The sequence below is a fragment of the Aspergillus versicolor genome (assembly GCF_001890125.1).
Source record: "Aspergillus versicolor CBS 583.65 unplaced genomic scaffold ASPVEscaffold_4, whole genome shotgun sequence".
NCBI classification, from domain to species: domain Eukaryota; kingdom Fungi; phylum Ascomycota; class Eurotiomycetes; order Eurotiales; family Aspergillaceae; genus Aspergillus; species Aspergillus versicolor.
The window spans coordinates 1241918-1266596 of NW_024467527.1; the positions used below are offsets into that span (position 1 = coordinate 1241918).

A 24679-nucleotide genomic window follows, 5' to 3' on the forward strand; every position below is an offset into this window, starting at 1 on the left:
TGAGATGGCATCTTTTAGTGATGCGGCGGTTGCGATTCTCACTTCCAATTCCACATCTTCTACGCCTGTTTATGAATTCATCACAGCGCCGACACCTCATTTACGCTCGTTTCGAACATACGTACCCGCGCATCCTGCCTTGTGACGAGAGACGAGAGACATAGTTTATCATCACTAAATTCATATATGACACATGAGGTGAGTGTGCCCACACGGGGGTACATCTTGCTACATGCTGAAGAACCCAAGCACCCGCTTCTCCGTTACCAGAACATCGATATCATGATAACCACGCTCGTCTTCAAACTGGGTATATTAAGCGCTCCCGCAACCCCCTCAACCCCTCATTGCTATCACGCAACCTGTCTCCGATGTTCCAGCTTTTCACCGCGGCAGAGGGCAAGGGTGTTTCGCATGCGCATCAGGGAGGTAAGTCATTCACATAACCGGCAAAACAGGACGTCTACAGAGCGTTGCAGCCGCCTCGGAGAGCAAGGACAAGATGTAGCGTCGCGCCACCTTCGAGATTGTAGTCTTGGGCGGTTTTGTCGTCGGCCCTGCGGAGTGAGAAAAAAAGGTAAGCATGATAGAATAGAAATGCTAGGCAGCACTTTACTTCCACATACATTTGCTTTCCACCGAAAATTAACCGTTGCTGCACGGGCGGGATACCCTCCTTCTCTTCAACACGCTCCTTTATCCGAGACACCTGACGTGGGTAGATCAGCAACTCGGAGCGCAAAGCGATAGAGTATCAGCCCATCGTAGCAATATTTGTATGTACCTTGTAGTCGGCCTCGATATCGAGCTCGATCTCCTTGCCGGTGAGTGTACGGACCCTGGAGGGTTGGAGATCTCCCGTTAGCGGGCTGCATGTAAATGCAGTGTGCAGTTGATACTTACTTAATCAGCATTTTGAGAAGTGTGTCGCTGCAACAACTTAATCAAGGAGATTTCGAGTAAAACGAGCTGAGTGGTTGTTCGGAGAGAACGGAGACGATGAGGGGAAGAAGTTGCTGATAGAGATGGACCGGATAAGAGTGAGGGAAGCTCGCGGCGGCGGGGTTTGGGTGGGGCTGGCAAGGCGTGTGCCATGGTGCAGGCTGCAAACTGCCTGGAGACTACAAGGCTCTTTTCAATAATGGCTTCCATATTCTGATCACAAATCTCCATATGCTCAATATTTGAGCATGGTTTGTTTTCTTGAGAGTTTGAAATTTGGGCTATGATTCCGGCCACGCTATCTATTTCTTTTCTTGAAATTTCCTTCGATTCATACGTACTCACCTTCTCAAGTCCAACGTGCTGTATTTCAAACTCCCTTGTAGCTCGTCACGGTTCGGATTGGAGCCAGTAATAGAACTGCCCTTTGGGCTGTCTGGCGGGCGGTATCCAACGCAGATGCAGCATTTACTCACTAAAATACACCTCGTAGAGGATCAGGAGGATCATCGACATCCGAGAGCAACGCTTCCATGACCGTTTGATAGGTTGGTCTCGGGATTTCCCTGGTTCCTCTACCATAGAGAGTACTCCAGAAGACTATTAGTGTAGTGACTGTGGTCGTTATAAGTGAGTCCCTGAACGACCTGTTCTCGAGCTGCCAGTCCGATGTTCCGCGCCGCTCGCTTAGCATGAGCAAGAGGTTGCATAGAGGCAGAATCTAATCAGGAATTTATACTGGGAGAATGGTCCTATTGTCTCTTTGTAGATTGCCAGGTCACAGTCTTCAAAATCAGCTCTATTCAGACATGAAGGTTGAATAGGCTCATCGGGGAAGGACCAGGAATTTAAAGGCAATGTTGAAATACAGTCCCGACCGCATTTTAATATCCCAAAAAGTAATTGAATGGTCTCTCCAAAGAGTCTATGGCATAATAACTGCTTTAAACCATATTTTCAGATCTTGTGTGAAGATGCTGTGGGGAGATACATACTTGCAGGAAGCTGGGGAAATCCGCGCTTCCCGCTGCTATATATAGCCAGCTTCTCCAGATGCAACACACAATCCAGATCCCTCCCAAAACTCATCCACAGAAACGCGCGAAGCTATGACACTCTCTAGCTCTGACCTCCCAGAGGCTGTAATAAATCCTTTTGACCAATTAGTTTTCGACTGTCAGAATAGCCCGGTAGAGTACTATCTTCCTCAGTTACCAACAACCACTGCTAACCCCCACTTGAGAATAAAATCCAAGCCCGATACGAAACCCATCGGACAAACAGAAACGCCCAATCCAGAGAGAAACTCCTCCATGAAAAATTTCCCGGCTGGAATATTGACGAAATTCTGAGCAAACTAGTCGAACAGTCTAAAGCGCCAACTGAAGATGTCTTTGCCGACCACCGGCACAATCTCAATCTCTACGCTCGACCGCCAAAACATATCAAGGAATTAGTTGCTGAGCTCCAACATGAGATCCGCGATGTTGCGCCTAGTTTGTACTCCCAACTCCTAAGATATCAGCTGCTTCTACGTAGACTACTGACCTACTTAAACAGCGATCTGGTTCTCACCACTAGAATCTCTGCACATCACAACACTGGAGATCGCCAGTTCACGTACCCAAGAAGAAATAAACGCTCTAGCTGCACAGCTCTTACAAGACGGGACCGCGCTAAAGCTCGTCAACTACCCATCTGAGCACCACCGTGCACGCCTCGTCAAGCCAATTCTTAGCTATGATGCCTCAGCAATGGCGTTGAGTTTCTTGCCTGCCGCTGACGAGCCTACAGCAACAAGTGGCACCACTGATAAAAAACAGTATGATGATTCATACACTTACCACAATCTACGCCGAGACCTGGCGGCTCAGGTTCTCCGCTCTGGAATTGGCTTGGCGGCGAGATATGTTGTGCCCTCAGCGCATGTTACGATTGCGAGATTTATCAGTCAAGATGGGTTTTTGCGAGATGGTGAGGCAATAGACAAGGATAGAGTGGTTGCATTGGTGGAGAGGATAGAGAAAATTAATGTGATGTTGAGGGAGAGATATTGGCCGGGAGGAAGTGAAGTTCAAGATATGCCGGTGAAGGGAGAGTGGGTTATTGGGCAGGAGCAAGGGCTGGAGCTTAATAAGGGAACGTCATGGTATGGGGGCGGGGAGAAAGTGCTTATTGGGAAGGGATTTGAATGATTTGGTAAAGATATGATTCGAATTTATTCTGGTCAAAGTTAGGATAGAATAGAAATCCGTACTCCTAGAAAGATGCTGGAGTATGTTGAATGCCTGAGGCGAAGAATACGAGCAGCAAAATGGAGAGATGTCTTGGCACAGCCAAAAATGGTTAGATCACCCACACGCTGGGTAGGGCCGGTCTAAGCGAAACGAAATCCCACAACCACGCCTGACCCGAACTGATCTCCCCGACAAGAGACAACTAACGACCAGCAAACCCGCGAGCCGGCGAAATCAGTCAAAATGGTAAGAGACGAGAATCCTTTATCTGAGTGTGCGCTGTCGGTCCCTGGGTTTTGGAGAAATTCGATTTGAAAAAATTGAGTGTTCGCGGACGATTCGATGCACCGGTTACGACGACATAAGACGACCATGAAACGATGACGGAGAACCCTGAAGACGATTATAACACCGAGTGTATAATGTGACGTGGAAATGGTCGATGCAAAATTCCGACGCTGTTGTGCGAGAGTGGCGGACAGATTGTGGGATGCCTCTTTATGATGAGCAGTCCCGAAATATCTACAGTATGACAGTGCGCGATCGAAGAACTGTCTATTTTCAGTATAATCTCGACAGCGCCCCAACGACATCGAAACTGCCGTGCGATTTCACTCCGCTTGGAATCAATATTTCTTCGAAGACCAGGGACTTGACAAGACGTGGCGGAACTATTGTTCGATCAAATAAAATCCACTCCGGAAGCTGACGAATTTCTCTCGTGCCATTAGGTCAACGTTCCCAAGACCCGCAAGACGTACTGCAAGGGCAAGGAGTGCCACAAGCACACCCAGCACAAGGTCACCCAGTACAAGGCTGGAAAGGTGAATCATACCGACTCCCACCGACATCAAAAATTGAACGAATACTGATACGTCTCCCACAATCAAGGCCTCTCTGTTCGCCCAGGGTAAGCGCCGTTACGACCGAAAGCAGAGCGGTTATGGTGGTCAGACCAAGCCCGTCTTCCACAAGAAGGCCAAGACCACCAAGAAGGTCGTCCTTCGTCTCGAGTGCACTGCGTGCAAGACCAAGAAGCAGCTCTCTCTGAAGCGTTGCAAGCACTTCGAGCTTGGGTACGCTATCCTCTGGGAACCACGAAAATACCTGTCTGGTTGCTAACCTAATTTTCTACAGTGGTGACAAGAAGACCAAGGGTGCCGCTCTTGTCTTCTAATTTTGCGATTTCCTTGTTCGGCTCTGGGTTCCTGCATTGCACGCACTGCTATTCCGGCGGGTTAGCATATGATATTGGGCAATGGAAAATGAAATAGGGTTTCATATTTAGAAATCGAAAAGAAATATTATGTGACTCCGGATGACTGATCGGGTCTCTTGACGAATTCCACTGTTTTTCCTGTGCTTCTCCCGCCTCCACCTCTAGCTTCACAAATGCATATCTTTAAAGCGTCATGCGGTGCCTAGGTTTGTCTCGTGTGTAGATCCTACTAATTGATGAATGGGCTCTTCCACATTTTTTATTCTCATCTATCACACATCATACTACTACATTAAGTGAAACCGATCTGACGGCTTAGAGATCCAGCTTCTTCCGATACAGCTCGCCCCCACAACCCCGTAACCTTGCGGCTGCCTGTTCCGGGGTGATGTCACGCTGAGGCTCAGCCATCAACTCATACCTATAACGACCTGTTAGCAACCAGCATCGACAAATGATAAAAAGAAATGGAGATAAACTTACCCAACAAGGAACTTCCTCACTGTCGCACTTCGCAACAAAGGTGGATAGAAATGCAAATGCAGATGCGACGCCTCAATCTCCTCCTCGGTCCCCTCCAGCGGCGCCTGATGAATGCCCATACTATAGGGGAAATGCGTTTCAAACAGGTTATCGTACCGCCTGGTCACCTCGGCAATCGCCTCAGCGAGCTGCGCCTTATCGTTCTCATTGAGGTCAACAAGGGCACGCTTGTGCGTTTTGCTAACGATCATGGTCTCGAAGGGCCACACAGCCCACCAGGGGCAGACGACCAAGAATGCCTCGTTTTCAAAGACCACACGCTCCTGCTTCTTGCTCTCGAGCGTGGCATAATCGATTAGCATGTGTCTTCCGCCGTGCTCGCGGCGGTACTTTTGTAGCTGCTGGAGTTCGGCGGCTGGTTCTTCGGGGAGAGAGCTAGTTGTCCAGATCTGGCCGTGCGGGTGCGGGTTTGAGCAGCCCATGGCCGCGCCCTTGTTTTCAAAGATTTGCATGTAGCGGTATTGCTCCTTGGGCTTGGCGAGGCTTGCAGCAGGGGAGTCGGGGGAGATGGTGATTTTGGATGCGGCTGCCGCGAGCGGGGAGTTGGGCGACAGGTGTGCGATGTAAATGTCTGTCCACGCGCTTATGACAGGGACGATCTCAGTGGGGTTGAGATCGGCTAGGGTCAGATTGTGGGCGGCAGAGAAGGTGAGCACGTAGCATTTCCCAGTTACTGGGTCGGCGCGGAGGAAGAACGATTCAACATCTGGGGTATCACTTAGAAGGTGGCCGTCTTTGCGGTGTTTCACTGCAAGATGAGCTTACCGTCTCCGGATTCTGGCTGGTAAGTGGCCTGTTCCTCTTTGACAGCACTGTAATCGTTTACGAAGACAAATGTCTTGTCGTATTTGGGATTATGGTCTCCCTGTGCACGCTTGTTACCTGGGCATAGGTAGCAGGTAGCGTCGTAGTCAGGGAGTGTTGTCTTGGAGGGAGTTTCCTGTGCGCCTCTGTTCGCATGATTAACATTTTAGGCGACATTGGCATACATCGCGCAGTCCCCAAAAACAAAGTACTGGACGGGCGTATGCTCGACATCAAGACGGGACTTACTGCCAGGGACGCTTGGTGCGGTGGGGGGAGACAAGAACATATGCTCCAGTGAGGGGGTTGTATCTCCGGTGGGAGATGTCGTCCAGAACACTTTCAACCATTGCGAATTTGTATAGTGATTGATCGAGAGCTTAAAAATAAGATCAAGTAGAACTCGGGAGAGAAAAAGATTTATTAGAAGCGAGCCGTTGAAAGGGCATGTTGGAGGGGAAGGCCGCGGGGAACCGAAGGGTAAAATCTTCCGGACGTGGAGGGGCGTTTCCTGTCCGAATACCACTCTGGAGCCGCTGCTATTGCTTGGACCGGGTAATTTCCTTCGGGCTAATTGACTGCGAGCCCGGGGCTACAAGGATTTCTACGCTTCATCTGCTTGCTGTGGTGCATTTATCAGATACAGCGGATTGCACGTTCGACGACCATGATCCGCGCATGTAGCAAACGTTTTTTAGAAACTTGAACTGCTAAGTAGTATACCATCTATGCATCGGAATATTAACCCTTGTATGCCTTCGTTTTTGTATGGAGCCAGGAACGGGGAGCCGAAACGATCAAATCTCTTCGGCGTTCGCCGACTCGGGCCGACTTTTGCCTGATTTCCATGGCAGCAATGACGTAAGGGTCTTGTGAGCTGTAAGTGCTGAGTACTTTGCGGATACGTTCATGTCTTACCGCTCTTTGGATAAACCTCCAGATGATTACGAAGGCCCTTTGCTTTTCCTACATGTAATATTAACGCTCAAGGACGTGGTTCAGTTCGCCTCAGACCGAGGTGACTCTCCCACACCTATCCCGCACTCCAGGCAATGACCAAGTCTTCACAATGGCTTTCAATTCGACGCCAGACCTGCATCTATATTCCCTACCGAATGAGGTGTGATTCATAATATATCTAGCAATGGAGAATATCCTGATTGATGTGACTAGGTATTCGTGCAAATTCTGACGCCCTTAACCACCCGCGAGCTCCTCCATCTGGCGACTGTTTCTCAACGCTTCCATGCCCTTGTCTTACGTCTCCTACACTACCGACTTCTTCTTACGGCGTCCTTGACAGAGTATAAACTGATTCTGGAATGCTTTCACCCGACGTCTAAACTGACTGAACCCCACGTCTTCTGTAAATACATCGGCACGCCTAGCTTAAGTGACAAGTACGAGGGAGAGGGCTCGCTCTACGAGAACATCGACACGGCGAAGCAACTTGGGAGACTGGGCTCGGTGTACTCGATATTTAGACCTGTAGAATCAGAAGAGGAGGGCTGGGCTGATGTGGCACCGGGCGAGCACCTGGGTATGGTACCTCTGACGTTGCAGATGCCACGATATTCAATGTGCTGATTGTTCAAGATACTGAGGACGCCTTTGACGATCCACTCACAGTACGGCGACCTGTTACCATAGAAGGATTTGAAGACTTCTCCCAACTATGCGTTGTGGCGAACGTGGTGAAGGTTTTCCCCGGAACGACTGCCCTCTTAAGTGCTGTGAATGTTGAGGATGGTGTGGTGAGACTGTTCCGAGATTGGCTCAAGACCCAAGCAAATTCTCCACAAGATTCTCGACATCGCGGTGACGCCTCGAGAAACCAAGGCTCTGACATTCTGTGGGTTGACCAAAACAAAAACGTCGGCCTGAAATTTCGGGTTCGCGAAGATACCAAACTAAATTCCAACTTCCCCGTACTTGTCCATCGTGATGAAGAATCGTTTTCCAGCTATGAGATATGCATCGATGGTAATTCCTCTAACTCTCGAGTCCACAAGCTAAGTCTAACTTGAGTTGTAGAACTCCATATTCGCACTACGCGGCTTCTCTTGACTGTAGAACAGTCGGTCCGAGAACAACAGAGCTACCCCCCTGTTTCATTAATGTTCGTCGGCCAATCATCTAGTTAAGAGTTAAGACGAATTTCCATCCCACTTTTCTTCACGCATGCATTGTTCACTACACAGACGTTCTAGAGAGGATATATTATGAAGCCAGGTCTCACACTATCATAAATAGGGCGCTGTCATCCTTTGAAGATTCGTTTTCACCCCTACCCCGTGGAGGTACCCTCTCAAGCTATAACCGTTTGCTTGAACTCTCAATTACACTTGTATTTACAATGTATCGACTTCTCGGTATTGCCCTAGTGGCGCTTTTTGCCTTTGTGGCCTTGGGTGTACGTGCTTGTTATTACAACCTGGCTGAACAAACATCAAGACTGATATATATAGGTCCCCACAGCTCCTACCCTCGACGAGACTCTAGGCGACCATCCCATCAAGCCGGATTCCCGTGTACGTGCCTGCTAGACCTAGCCCTTGAATATATACTAACCACACGGTCATCCCCCAGTATCCCTCCAATCCTACACTTGACGAAGTTCTGGACAGTCAAAAACCAACCAACTGGGATTTCAAGTTGAGATTGGAAGTCCAAGCGCTCCCCGACTCGCCGGGCATTATTATCGACGGTGCCATTGAAGAAGTTTACGACAAATTGAAGAAACGAACCCCCGATTTCGATGAGGACTGGAAGGGTTTTAAAGGCCCCGAAACTGAAAATGAAGACTCAGATCCTTTCAAAGAACGAGAACCCGAAGGAACAGTCACCTGTCAGAATAATAAACGTTGGAGCGTTGACGCGAAGCTAGTCAAAAATGGTGTCGAGAGGATTCGACACTCGAGGGGTAAGCCGCGTCTTCAACAAGACCCAAAGCACTGTGGCAGATTGGCCTGTCTCTCGAGAGCTGCTATTTACTGGTGCAACGATGTGAGTATATGACATTTTTCGTTCAATTATTAGAAAAGCGAGATCTAATTCAGGTATTCTGCCAGTACGATGAGCCTCAGAGGATCTCCAGCCGGAGGCTTCTCGCAGACGGGGCTGAGGATGTTCTAAACCAGTGCACTAAAGATGGAGAAGTCGCAGGCGACTTTGAAGTTCCTGGTGGATGGAGAGTCAGTGTCAAGGCCGAGGACAGTGACTGTTAGACAACATGGAGTTTGGCTTTGGGCCCACTGGCCCGTTAGATCTCTGGATATCACTGGTCTGTTGCTCAGATTTATCAAAGTTTTTGTTACGCCTTCATATGGTGCTTATTTGTTAGGGCTGTTCGAAGTACACCTGGCTCTTTGATAGCTAACTGGGCTATTTTACGTTGCTGGATTCAATGTCAAATAGCTAGTAATGATCTGAATGAAGACAAAGCTCATGAAGGGGTACAATGGTTTTCAAACAGCAAGAAGCAACCGAAATATCATGTATCGTTTGCTTAAACTGACCAAGGATTGTGCGACTGACTTGTGAGGCTCTGAAGTGAACACGCTGCCTTGTGCCTTTCAGTTGGCGCTGACCCTATCCAATAGTACCCTGCAAATGCATAACACTTGGTGCTTCCATTCACTGCCACTGGTGTTCCTATAAAACATCCCACCCCAGCTGTCTTCACCCCTCTCTTTTTCTTCCTATCCAACATTTACAATGGCGACCCAAACAGTGTTATTCTTGACCAACAAAGAGCTGGGACAGGCTACGGCCGTTCTAACGGTTGCCCATGAATTCCTCATCCGACAATCATACACAGTCCATATCGCCTCATTTCCGCAACTAGAAAATGCCGTATCCCAGCTGAATTCCCAAGCCGTTGCTCTAACACAGTCCACATCCATTCCAGCAGCAATCTTCCATTCTCTCCCAGGCCGGTGCATGGTCGATGCTGCAACGGCAACAATGCCACTCAGTGACTCTTTTGCGGCTCACCAAATCGGGTTCTTTGGCGCTCTTGATTCGTATCCGAAACTGTTTGAGTTTATGGCACCCTGGACTGGTGATGAATACATCGCAGTCTATCAGAGATGTGTTGAGATCATCAAGAAAGTAAATCCATCGATTGTCGTTGTGGAACCGCTTCTCGCCCAGGCCATAGATGCGTGTCGCCAACTGGGCTGCAAGTACGCAGTCTTGAGTCCAAATACCGCCAAAGACCACGTTATACAGCCTATGCTAGGCAATCTTTGGAAATACCCAATGTAAGTGCGCTAGATACCGAGCGACTCTGTATCCATCTTTGAACATCTCTCATGCTAACACCCGTCAATAGTCTCAGTTCTGGATACCCATTCCCTGTCCCCTGGAAATACATCTTACCGAACGCCCTCCTCGCTATCAATGCGGCAATTAAAATGGCGAGGTCACCCGCTATCAAGGCAATCAATGACCGCCGCCATGCCGAAGGCATTGAGGGACCGTACCCAATCATGGCAACCAGTGAAGGAAACCCCGTTCAACTGCTGTTGGCTTCCCACGCGGAAATCGATTTCCCGTGCGTCGTTCCAGGTCATATTACTCGTTGCGGCCCAATCCTGCGTCCCCATCGCCCTCTTAGTGACGAGAATCCGGGACTAGCTAAATGGTTGGCGCAGAGACCCACGGTGTTGGTGAATCTTGGATCCAATGTGTGCTTCAATAGCGAGCAAGCGAGGAATTTCGCGCATGGAGTACGCACTCTGCTGGATGCAAGGCCGGACGTTCAGGTGCTTTGGAAGCTGAAAGTTGACCGTGATAATGACGCTGCAGATTGGGTACCCATGTCTCTGAAGAGTATATTCGCTGAAGTGACCTCTGGGCGCGTTCGTATAGAGGAATGGCTGCCTGTCGAGCCGATTTCTATTCTCCAAAGCGGGAATGTATGTTGTATGGTTCACCATGGAGGGGCAAACTCATACAACGAAGCTATTCGGTAAGTCGGGCTTGGATTGAATTAGATTAGAGCCTTAGCTGATATCTTTTAGGGCCGGTGTACCACAGATCGTGATCCCTGTTTGGTACGACACATATGAATACGCAGCGCGCGTTGAGTACTTCGGTGTGGGGGTTTGGGGGACCAAACAGACCGCACCTGCAATCAATGGACTCGAACTAGGTGATGCATTCCTCCGTATCTTACATGGTGAGGAGGCATCCACGATACAAGAGAAGGCGAAAACTATTGCGTCAAAGCTCGGGCCTGTGGAAGGACGAGTAGTGGCGTGCGAGAAGCTCATTGAATTGATGCAAGCCTAGACTGGTTCACTTGCGTTTTTAGTTTACTCTTTCCAGATACCACCATAGTTCTAATTTCATCACAGCTGCAGCTGACTGAATCATTTGTCTTTATTCTAAAACCATGCAGCTTCGGGGGAGTCGGCGGGTTCACGACGGCGTCCAACCTGCCATATTTCACTCCCAAAGATGACCTCGAGACAGCAACGTAGGTACATGGTAAGCTAGAATGCCAAATAGGTCTTGACTCAAAAACAAGCTTCTGGGCCGTGGTGGAGTAGAGATGATCAATCATGACTCAAAGTCGGGTTTGTTCGTAAGCAACTCCTCCGGCTAATCTCTAAACCGCAACATAATAAGAGGACTGGTCCAACTCGCAACTTCTCATCGATTTGACCAAGATTCATCATCGCTATTAGTATACTAGAATCTGATCACTTCAGTATCACGTACAAAGATGGCCTCGGAAACAGTAGCCTGGATTGGCCTTGGGAACATCGGCCGAGTACGTCAACTGCCCCTCCACACGTACAAGTTGCTAAGAGAAACCAGGGAATGAGCCGAAACATCGCTCTGAAGGGGCCCCAGCAATCACCTCTGATCCTATACAACAGGACAACCTCGAAAGCAGAGGCCTTCGCAGCGTCTCTCACCTCTGAGAAGCCACAATCCGCCATCGCTGCGTCATCGCTCCCCGCAGCCATCAAGGACGCCTCCATCACATTCATCTGCGTTGGTGACGATGCAGCTCTCGACCAGATTATCAGCACCATTATATCAGATGCCAGTCTCAGTATCAAAGACAAAATCATTGTCGACTGCTCCACCGTTCACCCAGACACATCTAGACGCACACACACCACCCTCGCTTCCCACGGCTCAACCTTCATCGCCTGCCCGGTTTTCGGTGCGCCCAATGCCGCCGACGCCGGCCAAATGGTCGTTGTACCTGCTGGCTCTCCAGAAGCCATAAACCGCATCCAGCCGTTCCTTGTAGGCGTAACCTCAAAGGCCGTATTAGATCTCGGCCCCGAGAGCGTCGACGACGTAGGCCGGGCCTCTCTAATGAAAGTCCTCGGCAACACATTCATCCTCAACACAGTCGAAACACTCGCCGAGGGCATGGTAGTGGCTGAGAAATCGGGACTGGGCACCGATGCTTACAAGCAGTGGGTGTCTACGATGTTCCCTGGCCCGTTTGCGAAGTATGCAGAGCGCATGACCAGCGGGGACTACTTTAAGCGTGAGGAGCCGCTTTTTGCGGTTGATCTGGCGAGGAAGGATCTAAGGCATGCGGCGAATCTGGCGGGGGCTTCGGGGATGACGTTGCCCAGTGTGAAGGTGACGGATGATTATTTGAAGGTCGTGAAGGAGGAGAGCGGCGAGAAGGGGGACATTGCGGGTGTGTATGGGGCGATTAGGAAGGGGGCTGGGCTGCGGTTTGCTAATCAGTGATTTCGTATATGTAAGTGGTCATTGGAGGCTGGAAAGTTATATGAAGTGAAGCCCCTAGCATAGTAATCTCCAAGGTGTGCTGATTAGACTTTTCCTACAATCTATCTATAAAGTATAAACATCCGCATCAGCAAATGCCAAACACGGATATATTGCAACAAAACAGACTGCCACAAAGCTTAAACAATCCCTTCCCTGATTCCCTTGTTTCAAACCGCGCACGCATCAGTAATAGACTCGGATCCCGGCGCCACGAGATGAGGAATGCGGGACGCGGTGCGCGATAATGGAGCACAAGGGGCGTCCCACTCGCCCCTGCATAAACAAGAGTCTCTCACGTTTTGCTCAAGGGATGATATAAGTCTCCCCAAGTACCACGTTATCTTTATCTTTGAACTGTACACTACTACTCTCGTCGAAAATCAATCGAGCCCAACGCTACCCAAGCCAAACAGATCCTAAGTCCAAGCAAACCACAAACCATAAACCACAACAATGAAGCTCTCTCTCCCTGCCATCATTATCCCTCTGCTTGTGTCCGTTGGAATGGCAGCCCCATTACAAATGGTTTGTTCCCCCCCATCTTCAAAGTTCACCTCTTCTTCCGCTCAGTGGGGCGTAGATGGGAACCGCGTGGCTCAGCTAACTTGGATTACAGGACAAACGTCTTGATGATACGACTTTATTGAGCGCAATAACCAATGGTGGATTGGCTAAATCTATTGCCGACGGCCTCACCCTAGGAGGGCAGCCAGTGGGTAAATTGACGGGAGGGGGGAGTAAGGCCTAAGAACTATTGGCAGGATTAAATAGGATGCGGTGGAGTTGCTGGTTCATGTTCATCTTGATATTGATGTTTGGATTCATTCTCGTGCGAGGTCATTGTTACCGCTAGCTATCACTGGGATTATCATATAGAGTAAGAATGAAGTATTGTTGGCTGTCATGTTCATGTCTCGTCATCGGTCATAAGGGCTGGAAACAAGCAGTACAGTTAAACGAAAGAACAAGGATACAAAGTGCATAAGAGAGTGTTGGGTATAAGAGGGTAAAAATGATTTTCAGTCTTCCATGTCCATATCGTCGATCTCCACGCGCGTCCCAAGCGCCTGCTTTCCTTCCTGGATCATGGCTTGTAGCTGACGATTCAAGCGTTGCAAGCTGGCGTCCTCTTCGCGTTCCATTCGCCGTTGTTTTGCAAGGTAGCGCTGTGTTTCCACCGAGACTGGGCTTTCGTGCGGCTTTGCAGGGGCCGAAAACGTCGAAGTAGGATGGGGTACAAGTGATCGTTTAGATGGCGTCCGCCGATGGACCACCCGATTACGAGGCACATGGCATTTTCGCGAACGGGGCCGAGTAGATGGGCTGTTGTAACTGTCGGCAGCTTCGCTTGGGGAAACCATGACCCAGTTCCCGTGGAGTACGTCCTCTCTGGTCTCGAGCGGATACTCGCCCGGTACAGAGACTATGCTTTTCTCGGTGGCTGGAGGAAGTGTCGAAGAAGATGAAGGTCGGGGAGCATAGAATGCGGGTGTGTAGCCTTGTTGAGTTTCTTCAGAAGGAGGGCTTGGAGGGTCAAGCGGATACCCTCGACCGCCACCAGCATAGAATCCGCGAAAAGGCCCAGACCAACAAAAATCCCAAACTTTTCCCACCACGTTCAGGACAGCGCGGCTCCAGCGCACCGGCCTAGCTTCGGTCGGCATTTGCTCGGGAGCCGTGGCCTTTTCGTCTATACCAGAAGGTGATGCAGCAATGACTAGGGAAGGGTCCTCTAGACGACACCGTTTGCGACGAAAGTCATCAGGTTCCTTGCCGGAGTCTGTAAGGCTTGCGTCGAGAGACGCTTGTGGGTAGTTACGATAGCGACTGGGACGGTGAAAATCATGGTCCTCGTGATCATAGGACTCGTCGAGGTCGGCGAAGAAGTCATTCACTAATGGTGGCGGACGATGAGGCGGCGTTTGGCGCACACTCACTCGTCGACCACGCTCCAGCTCTGGGCGACATCTTTTGCGCTGGGAAACAGATATTGAGCGATATAGAGCGGACGAGGCTGAAGGCGTTGGTGGAACCTGGAAGAGAGGAGACGGAGCACCGACGAGATCAAGCTGTGGAGGGATAGGTGAGTCGAGGAGAAAAGAGGAGGACGGCATTATCATCAAAATAGTTTATTCGTTGATTCATTAATTCATGAGATGTAGACAGGTGGTTAAAGAGAGGAAAGTTGGAGACGGTGAGAAAGAGGAGAGAAATCTGGAAGGGCGGAGTTTCCCCCAAAACAGAAGAAGTGAAGAAACCCAGCGAATCCCAGCCACCAAATTAACATCCTCCCAACAACCCTCAACATCCGGGGGTTACACCGCTGGAATTATGAAATTACAGTCTCTGGCTTGTCCAGTTTACGCCAGCTGCCTCTAATCCCTCTTCTCCGTCCACTAGCACACACCATCCCTCCGATCCGCGACCGCCATCACCGGCTATCACCGCTTCAAAGTGCGATCGCGCAAAGTCCAGTACCGCATTGTCAAAGGTCCCTGGCTGCAACCAAACAGCCGGAATGCCGACCGAGTGAGCCTCCTGGAGTAGAGGAAGAGTAACTGCCGGGGGAGTCACCACAGATAACGAAGTCTGTGAAGGGGAGGACAGCAGCCGCGGCGATGCGACGGTGTCATAGGAATGCGCGGGCGACAGCTGAATACTTGGAGACCGCGGATTCAGAGGAGTCACTGGCAGTGAGTGTTGATGGTACCAGGCGAGAACTATCAAAGTCAGTATGCATAGTCGCATGGCATTCGTAGGGTTCGTACGTTTGTAGCCAAACTTGTGAGAGTCATTGCTGGCTCCAGCGACGGCGAATCGGGGAGACGAGAAGAAGCGCTTGACTGCCTCCATCGTGAATAATATAAGCCCTGTGGTGTAAAACGAGGTAGGTATGGATGCGAAATATGAGAGTACAGAGCAATGGGGAATGAGGGGCAGGATTGACGCAATTAAATACTCCAGAGTCCCAGACCCTCCCCCGATTTCATCATCTCCGGTCCTCAACCTCGGTTCTTCATCACATCATCTCCGTCAAATGCAATCTCTCTACCTTTTGTTCCATCGTCTTTCGCTTCCCTCTCTGCTGGATGCCCCCTTTCATTCCCTCTAAACGCCAGTCCTCTGAGGATTCCCCCCCTGCTCAACGCCATGCCGCTGCCGCGACCACGACCGCCCCGAGCGAATCTTTAACACCCATCTCCGACTCTTCCCTAACTCCCGTCCCCACCGATGTTGACAATGCCATAACTGAAGAAAACAAGGAGGGCTTATCTGACTCCGAGGATGCAGAATCCGATGAGGTCGATTGGGAAGACGCAATCCATTCCGCCGCCCCCGCCACAAGCTTTGTCTCCCCCCAGGAAAACCTGGAGTTGACCCTAGATCGAAATGAGGTGCATCTAGAGGACATCCTCCAAGGCCAGAAAGCACCATCGAAGATTGAACGCCAAATCCGAATTCTAATCCACCGCCTGCATGTGCAGTGTCTATTTGCCCATAACGTAGTACGCAACGACTGGGCCAACGACTCAAAATGCCATGAAATCCTCCGACAGAAACTGCCCCCTGCTATTCAAAAGGAAGTACAGAAATGGCGCCGGGCATCTGGGCTTGAGCCACCAGAGCCGCCAAAGGAGCCGCCTTTGAAGAAGGGGAAGAAGGGGAAACAGAATAAGCGCAAGGTGTCGTCGCAACAACGCGATTGGGGAGAAGACTCGTCGCGGCAAGAAGTCGGGCAACCTGATCTGAGCAATGGCGATCCCATAATCCATTTGATGCGTATCCTTGCTGCATACTGGAAGAGCAAATTCAAAATTACCACACCGGGGCTACGAAAACATGGCTATCGGCCCATGTCTCAATTACAGACGCAAATAGCATCGTTTCACCATGACGAGCACGATCCGGAATTGTACGGGGAGCGGATTTCCAACGTTGAAGACTTCCGGCAGGCTGCCGAGCGCATGGAAGGCTCTCGCGATCTTGGTGCACAACTCTTTACCGCACTACTTCGTGCGCTTTCGATTGAAGCTCGACTTGTTGCCAGTCTACAACCGTTGGGCTTTGGCTGGACCAAAGCAGAATCCTACACTTCTTCAAAGTCAAACGGAAAATCCCAAGGCACGCCAAAGACTGAATCAGATGGTGGTGGGTTTTTAGATAGCGGTAGCGAAGATGAGGACGATGACGAGACTGAACCATCCTCGCGCAACCGCAAATCCGTCCAACGACCCGACTACGATCTCCCGTTTCCCATCTACTGGACGGAAGTGGCGTCTCCAGTTACGCATCAAATTATCTCTGTCGACCCACTGGTACTCCCCAATGCGGTGGCAGCTACCCAAGAGCTCCAAGCTGCCTGGGAACCCCGCGGCGCCAAAGCTGAGAAGGCTAAACAGGTAATATGCTACGTCATTGCCTTTTCAGCTGATAGGACTGCTAAAGAGGTCACAACTCGGTATCTTCGTCGACGAACTTGGCCTGGGAAGACCAAGGGTTTTCGGCTGGGAAAGAAAGGCCCCGATGACGATCCCATGGACTGGTTTCACTGTCTTCTACGCAACTACGAACGTTCATACAAGGATCGTACCGCCGTTGATGATATAGAAGATGCCAAAGATCTAGCCCCGAATCGACCGACGAAAGCGAAACCAACCAATGAGACTGTTGATACACTACAGAGCCTTCGCACATCCACCGAGTTCGTGTTAGAACGCTTTCTCCGCCGTGAAGAAGCCCTTCGACCAGGGTCCCAGGCTGTCCGCACGTTCACCCCAGGAGGGAAGAACAAGTCTAAAGGAAAGGGCACGGCAACTGTAGCTGAGAGTCCCAAAGCCGAAAACGTATACCGCCGCTCCGATGTAGTCAAATGCCAAACCGCTGAGAGTTGGCACAAAGAAGGCCGCGAACCGCGAGCTTCCGCAATACCTCTCAAGCGTGTCCCCATTCGTGCTGTCACTCTACTTCGCAAGCGCGAGGTCGACGAACAAGCACGGATAACAGGCCAAAAGCCCCTTCAGGGTCTCTACTCCTTTGAACAGACCCAGGAAATAATCCCCCCACCCATCGTTGACGGAGTGATTCCCAAAAACGACTACGGCAACATCGATTGCTTTGTCCCGCGTATGGTCCCCAGAGGCGCAGTGCATATTCCATTCCCGGGAACCGCCCGAATCTGCAAAAGGCTCGGAATCGACTACGCCGAGGCAGTTACGGGGTTCGAATTCGGCTCTCAAATGGCTGTCCCCGTCATCGAGGGGGTCGTTGTCGCAGCTGAGAATAAAGACCTCGTAAAGGATGCGTGGCGCGCAGATAACGAGGAGAAACGCCGCAAGGAGCAACGAAAGGCTGAAGCAAAGATCTTGCAAACTTGGCGCAAGTTCTTGTTTGGGTTGCGCATTGCCGAGCGTGTTAGGGAAGAGTATGCTGAAGATGAGGAAGGGCACTTGCCTGATGCCTATAATCCATTTGCGAGTCGGAGGGCAGCAACACAAGCGTCGGCATCCGCGAGGCCAGGGATCCCAGAGCACCCGGCGGGGCTCATGGATGAAGAAGAGGCCGCTGATCGTGGAGGCGGATTCCTTCTTGGTGGGGATGATGATGCTGACGATGGGAATTTAATTGTGGAAGAGAGGCAGCCTCCCCTCCGACGGGTTCCGAACATTTCTAAAGAAGAATCACCTGCTTCTGGTGACGGATTGTCGGAGGAGGAAGAATATGTTGAAGAGGTACCCCCTCCACCCCAAAAGCGCAGGCGCACTCGGAATACAAGAGGCACGTAGGGAGTTCGACGGTTGATTTATCTTGAAAGGCGTTTGATTCTTGGAAGGACAGGTATGGAGCGGCGTCGGTTACAGTGCAATTCATGCCACAATATCGAAGGACACCTGTGGATGTTGTATTATATTATACTCAGCCTCTATAATGTTCTAAATTAGAGGCAAACTAGAGCAAAGGAATGCGACCCCAATAGCGATTCTCTAGGCGCCAAAAGATTAAGAATGAAGGCCTAATTTCCAACTAGGTAATATTAATATCTCCCACGTGCAGCCGAAGGTGATCCCACTTCAGCATACTCCAAATCATCCGCACCATCCTCTGACTCTACATCCGCGCTAAGGTCAAAGTCCCCAATCGGACTAACATGTACCGCCGGCGAGGTAATAGGGCTCAGTGCTATCCGTGGCCGGGACTTAAAGACGCTTGCGTAGTCGGCCTGGTCCTCGAAAAGTTCGTCACGCGGAGTCGATGCGCGACTGGGGAAGTCGGCCTTAGGGGGCGTTTCAAATTGGTTCACAGGAAAGGAGACGCGAGATTTCCGAGACCGTCGTCGGCTTGGATGGGGTTGCTCGCGGGGAGGAGGCAATAAAGACATTGATTTCCGCGTACGTTCGGCGAGAGTAAAAGACTCTCTAGGATCTCCTTCAGGTGTCGGTTCTCTAGATTGTTCCTCTGGAGTTGGCTCTCTGGGGAGTTTCTTTGGAGTAGGTTCGGCTGGTGGTGGGATTTCAGGAAGTGCATCATATAAGGACATGGATTTGCGAGTTCGTTCCATAAGAGTGTGAGACCCTCTAGGTCTCTCTTCACTGGGTCTTTCTTTGGTAGATTCAATCTCTGTAGAGTCGACCTGGGGGTTGAATATTTCTGGTTGTGTGATTGATGGAATCTGCCTTGATGGCTTCTGTTCTGGATCAGGCTTCGATTCAGATATGGACACCGACGGGATCTGTCGCTGCGGCGACGGGCCATTTATGCGATCCACTGCTTCAGAAATAGAATCTAGGAGATCCTGGTCGCTTGTCGCTGGCATCCTCCTGTCAACGGGCTGCCGCACTGATCTAGAAATGCTGGCAATAGTGAGATTCTGGTGATCACGGAAGGCGAGCTGTGGCGGCTTTTTTGAGTCCGTATGTTTCAATGGTGATACCGTTTCTGAATTGCGGAGAGAAGCAGAGTACTGATGCCATCTTTGTAAGCGCGCTTTCTGTCGCAAAATACGGGTCTCAAGATCCAATACCAAATCGGGGCGGCTTGAGGTGGTACGGAGGTCGTCAACTGTTGATTTCTTTGCCTGAGACCAGGCGCTATCGAACGGCAACTCCAGAAAGGCATCACGACCGCTGTTAAGTCCCCCATAGAGTAAAGTATCAGCGAATTCCACACTTCCCTGCCAATTGGCTTTTATCTCACGGGCGAGAGTTTCTAGATCAGCCCCTTGAGTTTGGGTGGTGACATGGGTGCCGGGCCTGGAGCGGGTGCTCAATTCATCCTTCTTCTTGTCAAGTAGTTGAGAGAACTTGTCATGAGTATCGCGCACACGGGCTCGACGTGCCCCGAGTGTATTCAGCGACACGCGGTGCGCAAGAATGAGCGGTAAGAGAAGCGGATACTCTTGCGGAGTCAGGCCCGGAGCCAGAGATAGCTCTGTCACGAGGTTGCGGTCTTGGACTTTCCTCCCCCGTAGAATATTTGTAGAGAAAACAGCTAGAAGTTCGTCAAATTTCTCACCTCTGCAATCGTCCAGCATGGACTTCCGCAGGATGGCCTCACGGCCCAGATCGCCATTTTTCTTCAGGTCGGACAATACACGGAAAAGAGCAGCTCTCAGGTTGACAGACTGTAGAGGCTCTAACGGAGGGAAAAAGGGACGAAGTTTCTAGGATAGCAGAAATCGTTCAGTTCTTCTGGACTCTTCAAGAGAAGCGGGCTGGGTGGAAGACTGAACCTACATCCCGAGCGGTCTCTGGATCCCAAAGCACGACCAGCCGGTACAAGATCCATTCGATAGCTTTGATGCGTTGACGTTGGTTCTGGGAAGATGGCGAGAGAGTGTGGAGTGTGATGCCAGGCCAGTCTTCCAATCGATCGAGCTCCAATAGTTGGAGATTGCGGATGAGGACGGTGTGGGCGGATTGGGGAGGCCAATTAGAGGGTTTCGGACGGGGAGCTTTGGACGCTTGCATTCTAATATTGTTTGTCAGTGATGTCACCAAGAATGGGGTGTTTGCATACCTAGCATATAATTAATGTATAGAGCAGACAGGGGTGGTTTGCGACGGGGACAAAGCAGAGGGCGAGTTGTTTACAGTAGTGGAGAGAAAGCGGCGTTGGTTCATTGTTTGGTTCGGCGATAAACTCATAATCTCCAACACCGCTTGAGCTTTTCTTCTTCAGACCCTCCTTCCTCCTTATCTCCCCGCTATCCCCTCGCTCGTTTCTTCCTATCCTCTCTTAATTTCTCCATCTACCGTTGGAAACTCTCCTCTCTCTCGTATTCCATTGCCATTGCCAATATGGGCTCTGAAACCCCCGCCGATTCCTCCTGGACCCCCCAGTCCGGTCAGTACAGCCCACCAAATATAATCTGCTCACCGCAACTGACCAAATTATAGTACTATCCACTTTTCCTTACCCTATAGAAGAGAACTCTTCCTCTCCGGTCCCCTTCTTCCACCTGCTCGAACGACTGAAGACCACAAAGCGCGAAGGATGGCGCCGCTTCGACATCAACAACGGCGAGTCAATTTCAGACCACATGTACCGTATGTCAGTGATGACCATGCTCGCCCCACCCTCTCTGGCCTCTCGCCTCAACCTGCAACATTGCATGAAGATGGCGCTTATCCATGATATGGCCGAATCACTTGTCGGTGACATCACCCCCGCCGATCCGATCAAAAAGACCGAAAAGGCCCGTCGCGAGGCTGCTGTGATGGAGTATATCGCCGGGACCTTATTGCGCGGTGTTCCCAGCGGAATGCTCGCTGGAGATGACATCCTTGCCGTCTTCAACGAGTACGAAGCGAATGAAACGCTCGAGGCGCAATTCGTTCACGACGTTGATAAAATGGAGCTTCTGCTGCAGATGGTTGAATACGAGCGGAGCCGCGAGATTGATTTGGCAGAATTCTTGAATGTCGCGAAGAAGATTCATCTTCCTGAAATCCAAGAATGGGCTGCGACTGTGCTGAAGGAGCGGGAGGCGCTCTGGAAGACAAGAACATCCCAGTCTACGAGTTAATGCATGTCCGCATGAGTGAAACGTTGATGGCTAAATGTCTGACGATACGCATGTTTCTTTCTTTTCCTTTCTTACCTGTCTATTTCTATTATATTCTCTTGCCTAGAGGCGTTGTACGGTCGGTCGGCCAAATAGATACCATCCTACCCGCACCATTAGACAATACAAACCATTGCAACAAGCAAAAGGGTATATCTTCCAAACGCAAATACTTAATCAACCAACACCGTCCAATCAATTAATCAGTAGGCTCTTTCGCCATCTCCCTTGCCAACATAGCCGCCTCCTTCTCCATCTCCTCCGATCCTCTAGCAACTCTCTCCTCATTATCAACCTTCAGCCTTTCCATAACCCTTCCCCCATGCTCTTTAGCCTTTTCTTTCAAACTCTTTGACAAATCCCCCTCCTCTCCATCCAGCCTCTCATATACCTCATCCGTACTACTCAAGTCATGCCTCTTCCGCGGAATAATATGTGCATGCACATGCGGCACACTCTGGCCCGCATCCACGCCATCCTGGATCGCAATATTCAAACTCGTAGCCCCATAAACACGCTCAATCATTCGACTCACACGCCGCACGGTGAGAAACAAATCGGCAGTTTCGGGGGGTGACAGGTCGGCTACCCGCGGGACGACGCGGCGCGGGGATATTAGGACGTGGCCTGGGAGGATGGGCTTGAGGTTTACGAGGGCGATGCTTAGCGGGGTTTGATGGAAGACCTATATAGATTTCCAAAGAGCAATTAGCCTTTATTAGCGTTGAATTGGGGCTATAGTGGGTTTGAATTGGAGCTTTAAACGCACCTGCGACGTGACGAGGAAAGGGCCGAAATGGATTGGACCACCTTTTATTGTCAGGGGCATGGTCGGTTCGTGGAGGTGGGAATTGGATTCCGACATATATAGGGACAGTGGAAGTGCGATTATGGTTAAAATGAGGCGTGGGAGGTGGTTCCAGTTGTCAAGATGAATGGGGGAGGTCGTGCGGAGAGCGGAGCGGACTGCGAGGCGGAGGTCTTGCTTCCAAGGTCGCTCGTCTACCAGTCTACCAACTCTCCGAAATCCATGAAATCCAACTGTCCTCGGAGTATTTCCAATCATCGCCAATTCTAGGTTTACGTATTTTAAGTATGGCCTCGCCACAAGCCCTCCGGGTGGTGCAGGGAGAGCGAGCCATAACTCAGCATGCCAATGTGATCGTAGAGGCGTGGACGATACTCCATCTACGAAAGGAAAACATCAGATATGGGTATCATTATTTCTGTCAATATATTACAAACGTCTTCAATTGAAAAACGGCCCAGCAACATCGGCCACAGTTAGAAAGATATGATACAATCGTAGCCGTAGCATGAGCGCCGTCTCGTCATAGTATATGATGAAAAAAATAGAAATAAAATATCGCGATCGTGGGAAGTTACAGGCGACGCGCGGTCAGCCTTCTTTCGTAGGCTCCTCTGTTTTTTCCTCTAGCTCTAGCTTGGCTTCTTGCTGCTCGGTTTCTGGCTCTGTTGTCGACTCTATCTTTGGCTCTGGCTCCGGCTCCGGGTTGGCAGCCTCGGCATTTGATTCGGGTTTGCTCTCGGGGCTTGCGTCTTCTGTCGCTGGAGCAGGAGTCTCTTCTTGAGCGCTCTCTGCGGGTTGGTCCGTTTCATGGTTCAGGTCCAGTACTTCGGTAGTCGGGGCTGCCTCGCTGGCGGCGGGGGCTTCATCCTCCGGCTCAACTTCGGCGACAGTGATTTGTGAATCGGTGCTTTGGGTGGGAGATTGCACCGGTTCATCCTGTGTCTCATTCGTGGGCTCAGTCGGTGGCTGCGGTTCAGCCTCCTTTTTCTCTGCGGATGTTTCCTGTGCCGGCTCTTCACTGTCCTCCGCACTCTCGTTAATGGTTGTGACCCGAGAACCGATCGACGGGCTAGACTTGTGTCGTCGGGTAGTGGCGCCAGTGCTGATTGACTCCGGCTCAACTTGATCCAAGGGAGGCATGAGAGATTCGTTCTCCTTCCGCAGAATCGTCAGTCGGCGGCCGTCGTTCGTGTCTTGCGATTGCTGTGGCTGGTGCGCCTCGTCTCCCTCTGCCTCCGGCGGCACGGTATAGTTATCCTCCGGAATAAGATGATACATGTCGCAAACTGTTTTAAAAAACATATAAAGCCCATCGTGGCCTTCTACCTGCCAAAACACTTCCCGGTGCTGAAACCAAGCGTGCGCGAAGATGCGATACAGCCGCCGGAAAATGTTGGTGAGATGTCTCAAGCCTGCCTGGGGTCCACCACCGGACTCCGATCCTAGTGTGAGCCTACTCGGAAAATGTTTCGGAGATGTAAGTATGTTGGTCGCCCAATCAAGCGTGTGGCAACAGTAGTCGATGGCGCAACACGCCTTGGGCGGATCGTGAACCGCGCAAAGATATTGCCATTCCGAAGCCCGCATTTCGGGGCAGGTCTGTGCAGAGCATGGTGGGCTTTCAGCGAAGAAAGCAACAATGAGGTTATTCACTTTCATGGTCAAGAAGCGGCAAAGTTCGTATAGCCATAGCGCCCGCTCAACACCCTCGGGGGGCTCCGCAAGCTGGCGAGCAATGTCGCGTTTGATCGGAATAACCGTGTCGGAGTTCTCAGGCCGTGTGAAATGGTTATGAAGCGCTTTGAGATGCTCTTGTAGTTGAAATGGGGAGTCAAGCTGTATGGAAAGCACGAGTGTGTTAGAACGCTAGGGGGTTCTGAGGTGGTTGAGCCTTGACTTGTTTACTAACATCTTTAAGAGGAATTAACGGAGGCCCCGAGGCCATCTCGTTCGATTTCGAACCTGGCCGAATTCTCCGCAATGGGCCAGTATCTACTCCTGAGGAGACCCCCAGACGTTGAGGATCCGCATCCGCGCCAAACGACTCGCCCACGGAGGGCGACTGAGGTCCGATCTGTACCTCAGTAAACGGAGGAGGACTGGGGAGTCGCGGAGAGCTTGACGGGGAGGAGACTCCCGCGGCGGCCATTGTCAGGGAGCTTTGCAAGAAATGAAACAAGGACCGACCGGGAGTCAGACGGCGAAAGGAGGTATCAAGGAGAACAAGCAGAAGCCGAGATAGAGAGGCGGCTAGCCTTCAACTCCACTGCAGCTACGGAATACTAGAG

The 24679-nt window shown here is 50.8% G+C and overlaps 13 protein-coding genes across 13 annotated transcripts; 6 read left to right on the plus strand and 7 right to left on the minus strand.

Annotated features, from left to right (window-relative positions):
- Positions 1 to 244: 244 nt before the first annotated feature.
- ASPVEDRAFT_41053 (NEDD8 family protein RUB1) lies at positions 245 to 1025 on the minus strand. Its single transcript, XM_040812260.1, has 4 exons — positions 904 to 1025; positions 785 to 839; positions 627 to 709; positions 245 to 557 (listed from the first exon to the last, which is right to left on the minus strand). The coding sequence occupies exons 1-4, from the start codon at positions 912 to 914 to the stop codon at positions 464 to 466; spliced, it is 243 nt and encodes an 80-aa protein (XP_040667235.1). The 5' UTR covers positions 915 to 1025; the 3' UTR covers positions 245 to 463.
- Positions 1026 to 1149: 124 nt separating this feature from the next.
- ASPVEDRAFT_41056 (uncharacterized protein) lies at positions 1150 to 1819 on the minus strand. Its single transcript, XM_040812261.1, has one exon. It carries the CDS (start codon positions 1634 to 1636, stop codon positions 1418 to 1420), a length of 219 nt encoding a protein of 72 aa, XP_040667236.1. The 5' UTR covers positions 1637 to 1819; the 3' UTR covers positions 1150 to 1417.
- A 229-nt stretch (positions 1820 to 2048) lies between these two features.
- On the plus strand, positions 2049 to 3122 carry ASPVEDRAFT_90891 (uncharacterized protein; the record flags this gene model as incomplete). The annotated part of the gene is made up of 3 exons (XM_040818752.1): positions 2049 to 2132; positions 2186 to 2438; positions 2503 to 3122. Coding segments are annotated over 3 exons (957 nt in total), but the record flags the coding sequence as incomplete, so codon positions are not given.
- A 560-nt stretch (positions 3123 to 3682) lies between these two features.
- ASPVEDRAFT_28135 (60S ribosomal protein eL42) lies at positions 3683 to 4356 on the plus strand (the record flags this gene model as incomplete). The annotated part of the gene is made up of 4 exons (XM_040810083.1): positions 3683 to 3706; positions 3911 to 4003; positions 4071 to 4255; positions 4317 to 4356. The coding sequence occupies 4 exons, from the start codon at positions 3683 to 3685 to the stop codon at positions 4354 to 4356; spliced, it is 342 nt and encodes a 113-aa protein (XP_040667238.1).
- Positions 4357 to 4634: 278 nt separating this feature from the next.
- On the minus strand, positions 4635 to 6223 carry ASPVEDRAFT_41060 (UDP-glucose:hexose-1-phosphate uridylyltransferase). The gene is made up of 4 exons (XM_040812262.1): positions 5995 to 6223; positions 5707 to 5891; positions 4882 to 5647; positions 4635 to 4819 (listed from the first exon to the last, which is right to left on the minus strand). The coding sequence occupies exons 1-4, from the start codon at positions 6093 to 6095 to the stop codon at positions 4714 to 4716; spliced, it is 1158 nt and encodes a 385-aa protein (XP_040667239.1). The 5' UTR covers positions 6096 to 6223; the 3' UTR covers positions 4635 to 4713.
- A 456-nt stretch (positions 6224 to 6679) lies between these two features.
- On the plus strand, positions 6680 to 9287 carry ASPVEDRAFT_41062 (F-box protein). The gene is made up of 8 exons (XM_040812263.1): positions 6680 to 6865; positions 6919 to 7285; positions 7342 to 7728; positions 7780 to 7864; positions 7999 to 8158; positions 8214 to 8276; positions 8335 to 8751; positions 8817 to 9287. Exons 1-8 carry the CDS (start codon positions 6815 to 6817, stop codon positions 8970 to 8972), a joined length of 1686 nt encoding a protein of 561 aa, XP_040667240.1. The 5' UTR covers positions 6680 to 6814; the 3' UTR covers positions 8973 to 9287.
- A 175-nt stretch (positions 9288 to 9462) lies between these two features.
- On the plus strand, positions 9463 to 12477 carry ASPVEDRAFT_52409 (uncharacterized protein; the record flags this gene model as incomplete). The annotated part of the gene is made up of 5 exons (XM_040814630.1): positions 9463 to 10010; positions 10082 to 10720; positions 10773 to 11001; positions 11480 to 11527; positions 11575 to 12477. The coding sequence occupies 5 exons, from the start codon at positions 9463 to 9465 to the stop codon at positions 12475 to 12477; spliced, it is 2367 nt and encodes a 788-aa protein (XP_040667241.1).
- Positions 12478 to 13538: 1061 nt separating this feature from the next.
- ASPVEDRAFT_52410 (CoA-binding protein) lies at positions 13539 to 15372 on the minus strand (the record flags this gene model as incomplete). The annotated part of the gene is made up of 4 exons (XM_040814631.1): positions 13539 to 14588; positions 14839 to 14842; positions 14927 to 15239; positions 15288 to 15372. 4 exons carry the CDS (start codon positions 15370 to 15372, stop codon positions 13539 to 13541), a joined length of 1452 nt encoding a protein of 483 aa, XP_040667242.1.
- ASPVEDRAFT_41066 (Rad4 family protein) lies at positions 15165 to 18565 on the plus strand. The gene has a single exon (XM_040812264.1). The coding sequence runs from the start codon at positions 15609 to 15611 to the stop codon at positions 18300 to 18302; it is 2694 nt and encodes an 897-aa protein (XP_040667243.1). The 5' UTR covers positions 15165 to 15608; the 3' UTR covers positions 18303 to 18565.
- ASPVEDRAFT_52412 (uncharacterized protein) lies at positions 18551 to 20483 on the minus strand (the record flags this gene model as incomplete). The annotated part of the gene is made up of 2 exons (XM_040814632.1): positions 18551 to 20176; positions 20250 to 20483. The coding sequence occupies 2 exons, from the start codon at positions 20481 to 20483 to the stop codon at positions 18551 to 18553; spliced, it is 1860 nt and encodes a 619-aa protein (XP_040667244.1).
- A 330-nt stretch (positions 20484 to 20813) lies between these two features.
- On the plus strand, positions 20814 to 21541 carry ASPVEDRAFT_131231 (HD domain-containing protein; the record flags this gene model as incomplete). Its single annotated transcript, XM_040806796.1, has 2 exons — positions 20814 to 20859; positions 20913 to 21541. 2 exons carry the CDS (start codon positions 20814 to 20816, stop codon positions 21539 to 21541), a joined length of 675 nt encoding a protein of 224 aa, XP_040667245.1.
- Positions 21542 to 21779: 238 nt separating this feature from the next.
- ASPVEDRAFT_191486 (HIT family protein) lies at positions 21780 to 22409 on the minus strand (the record flags this gene model as incomplete). Its single annotated transcript, XM_040809088.1, has 2 exons — positions 21780 to 22265; positions 22350 to 22409. The coding sequence occupies 2 exons, from the start codon at positions 22407 to 22409 to the stop codon at positions 21780 to 21782; spliced, it is 546 nt and encodes a 181-aa protein (XP_040667246.1).
- A 376-nt stretch (positions 22410 to 22785) lies between these two features.
- On the minus strand, positions 22786 to 24639 carry ASPVEDRAFT_41069 (Mob1 family protein). The gene is made up of 2 exons (XM_040812265.1): positions 24301 to 24639; positions 22786 to 24227 (listed from the first exon to the last, which is right to left on the minus strand). The coding sequence occupies exons 1-2, from the start codon at positions 24538 to 24540 to the stop codon at positions 22980 to 22982; spliced, it is 1488 nt and encodes a 495-aa protein (XP_040667247.1). The 5' UTR covers positions 24541 to 24639; the 3' UTR covers positions 22786 to 22979.
- Between the last annotated feature and the right edge of the window lie 40 nt (positions 24640 to 24679).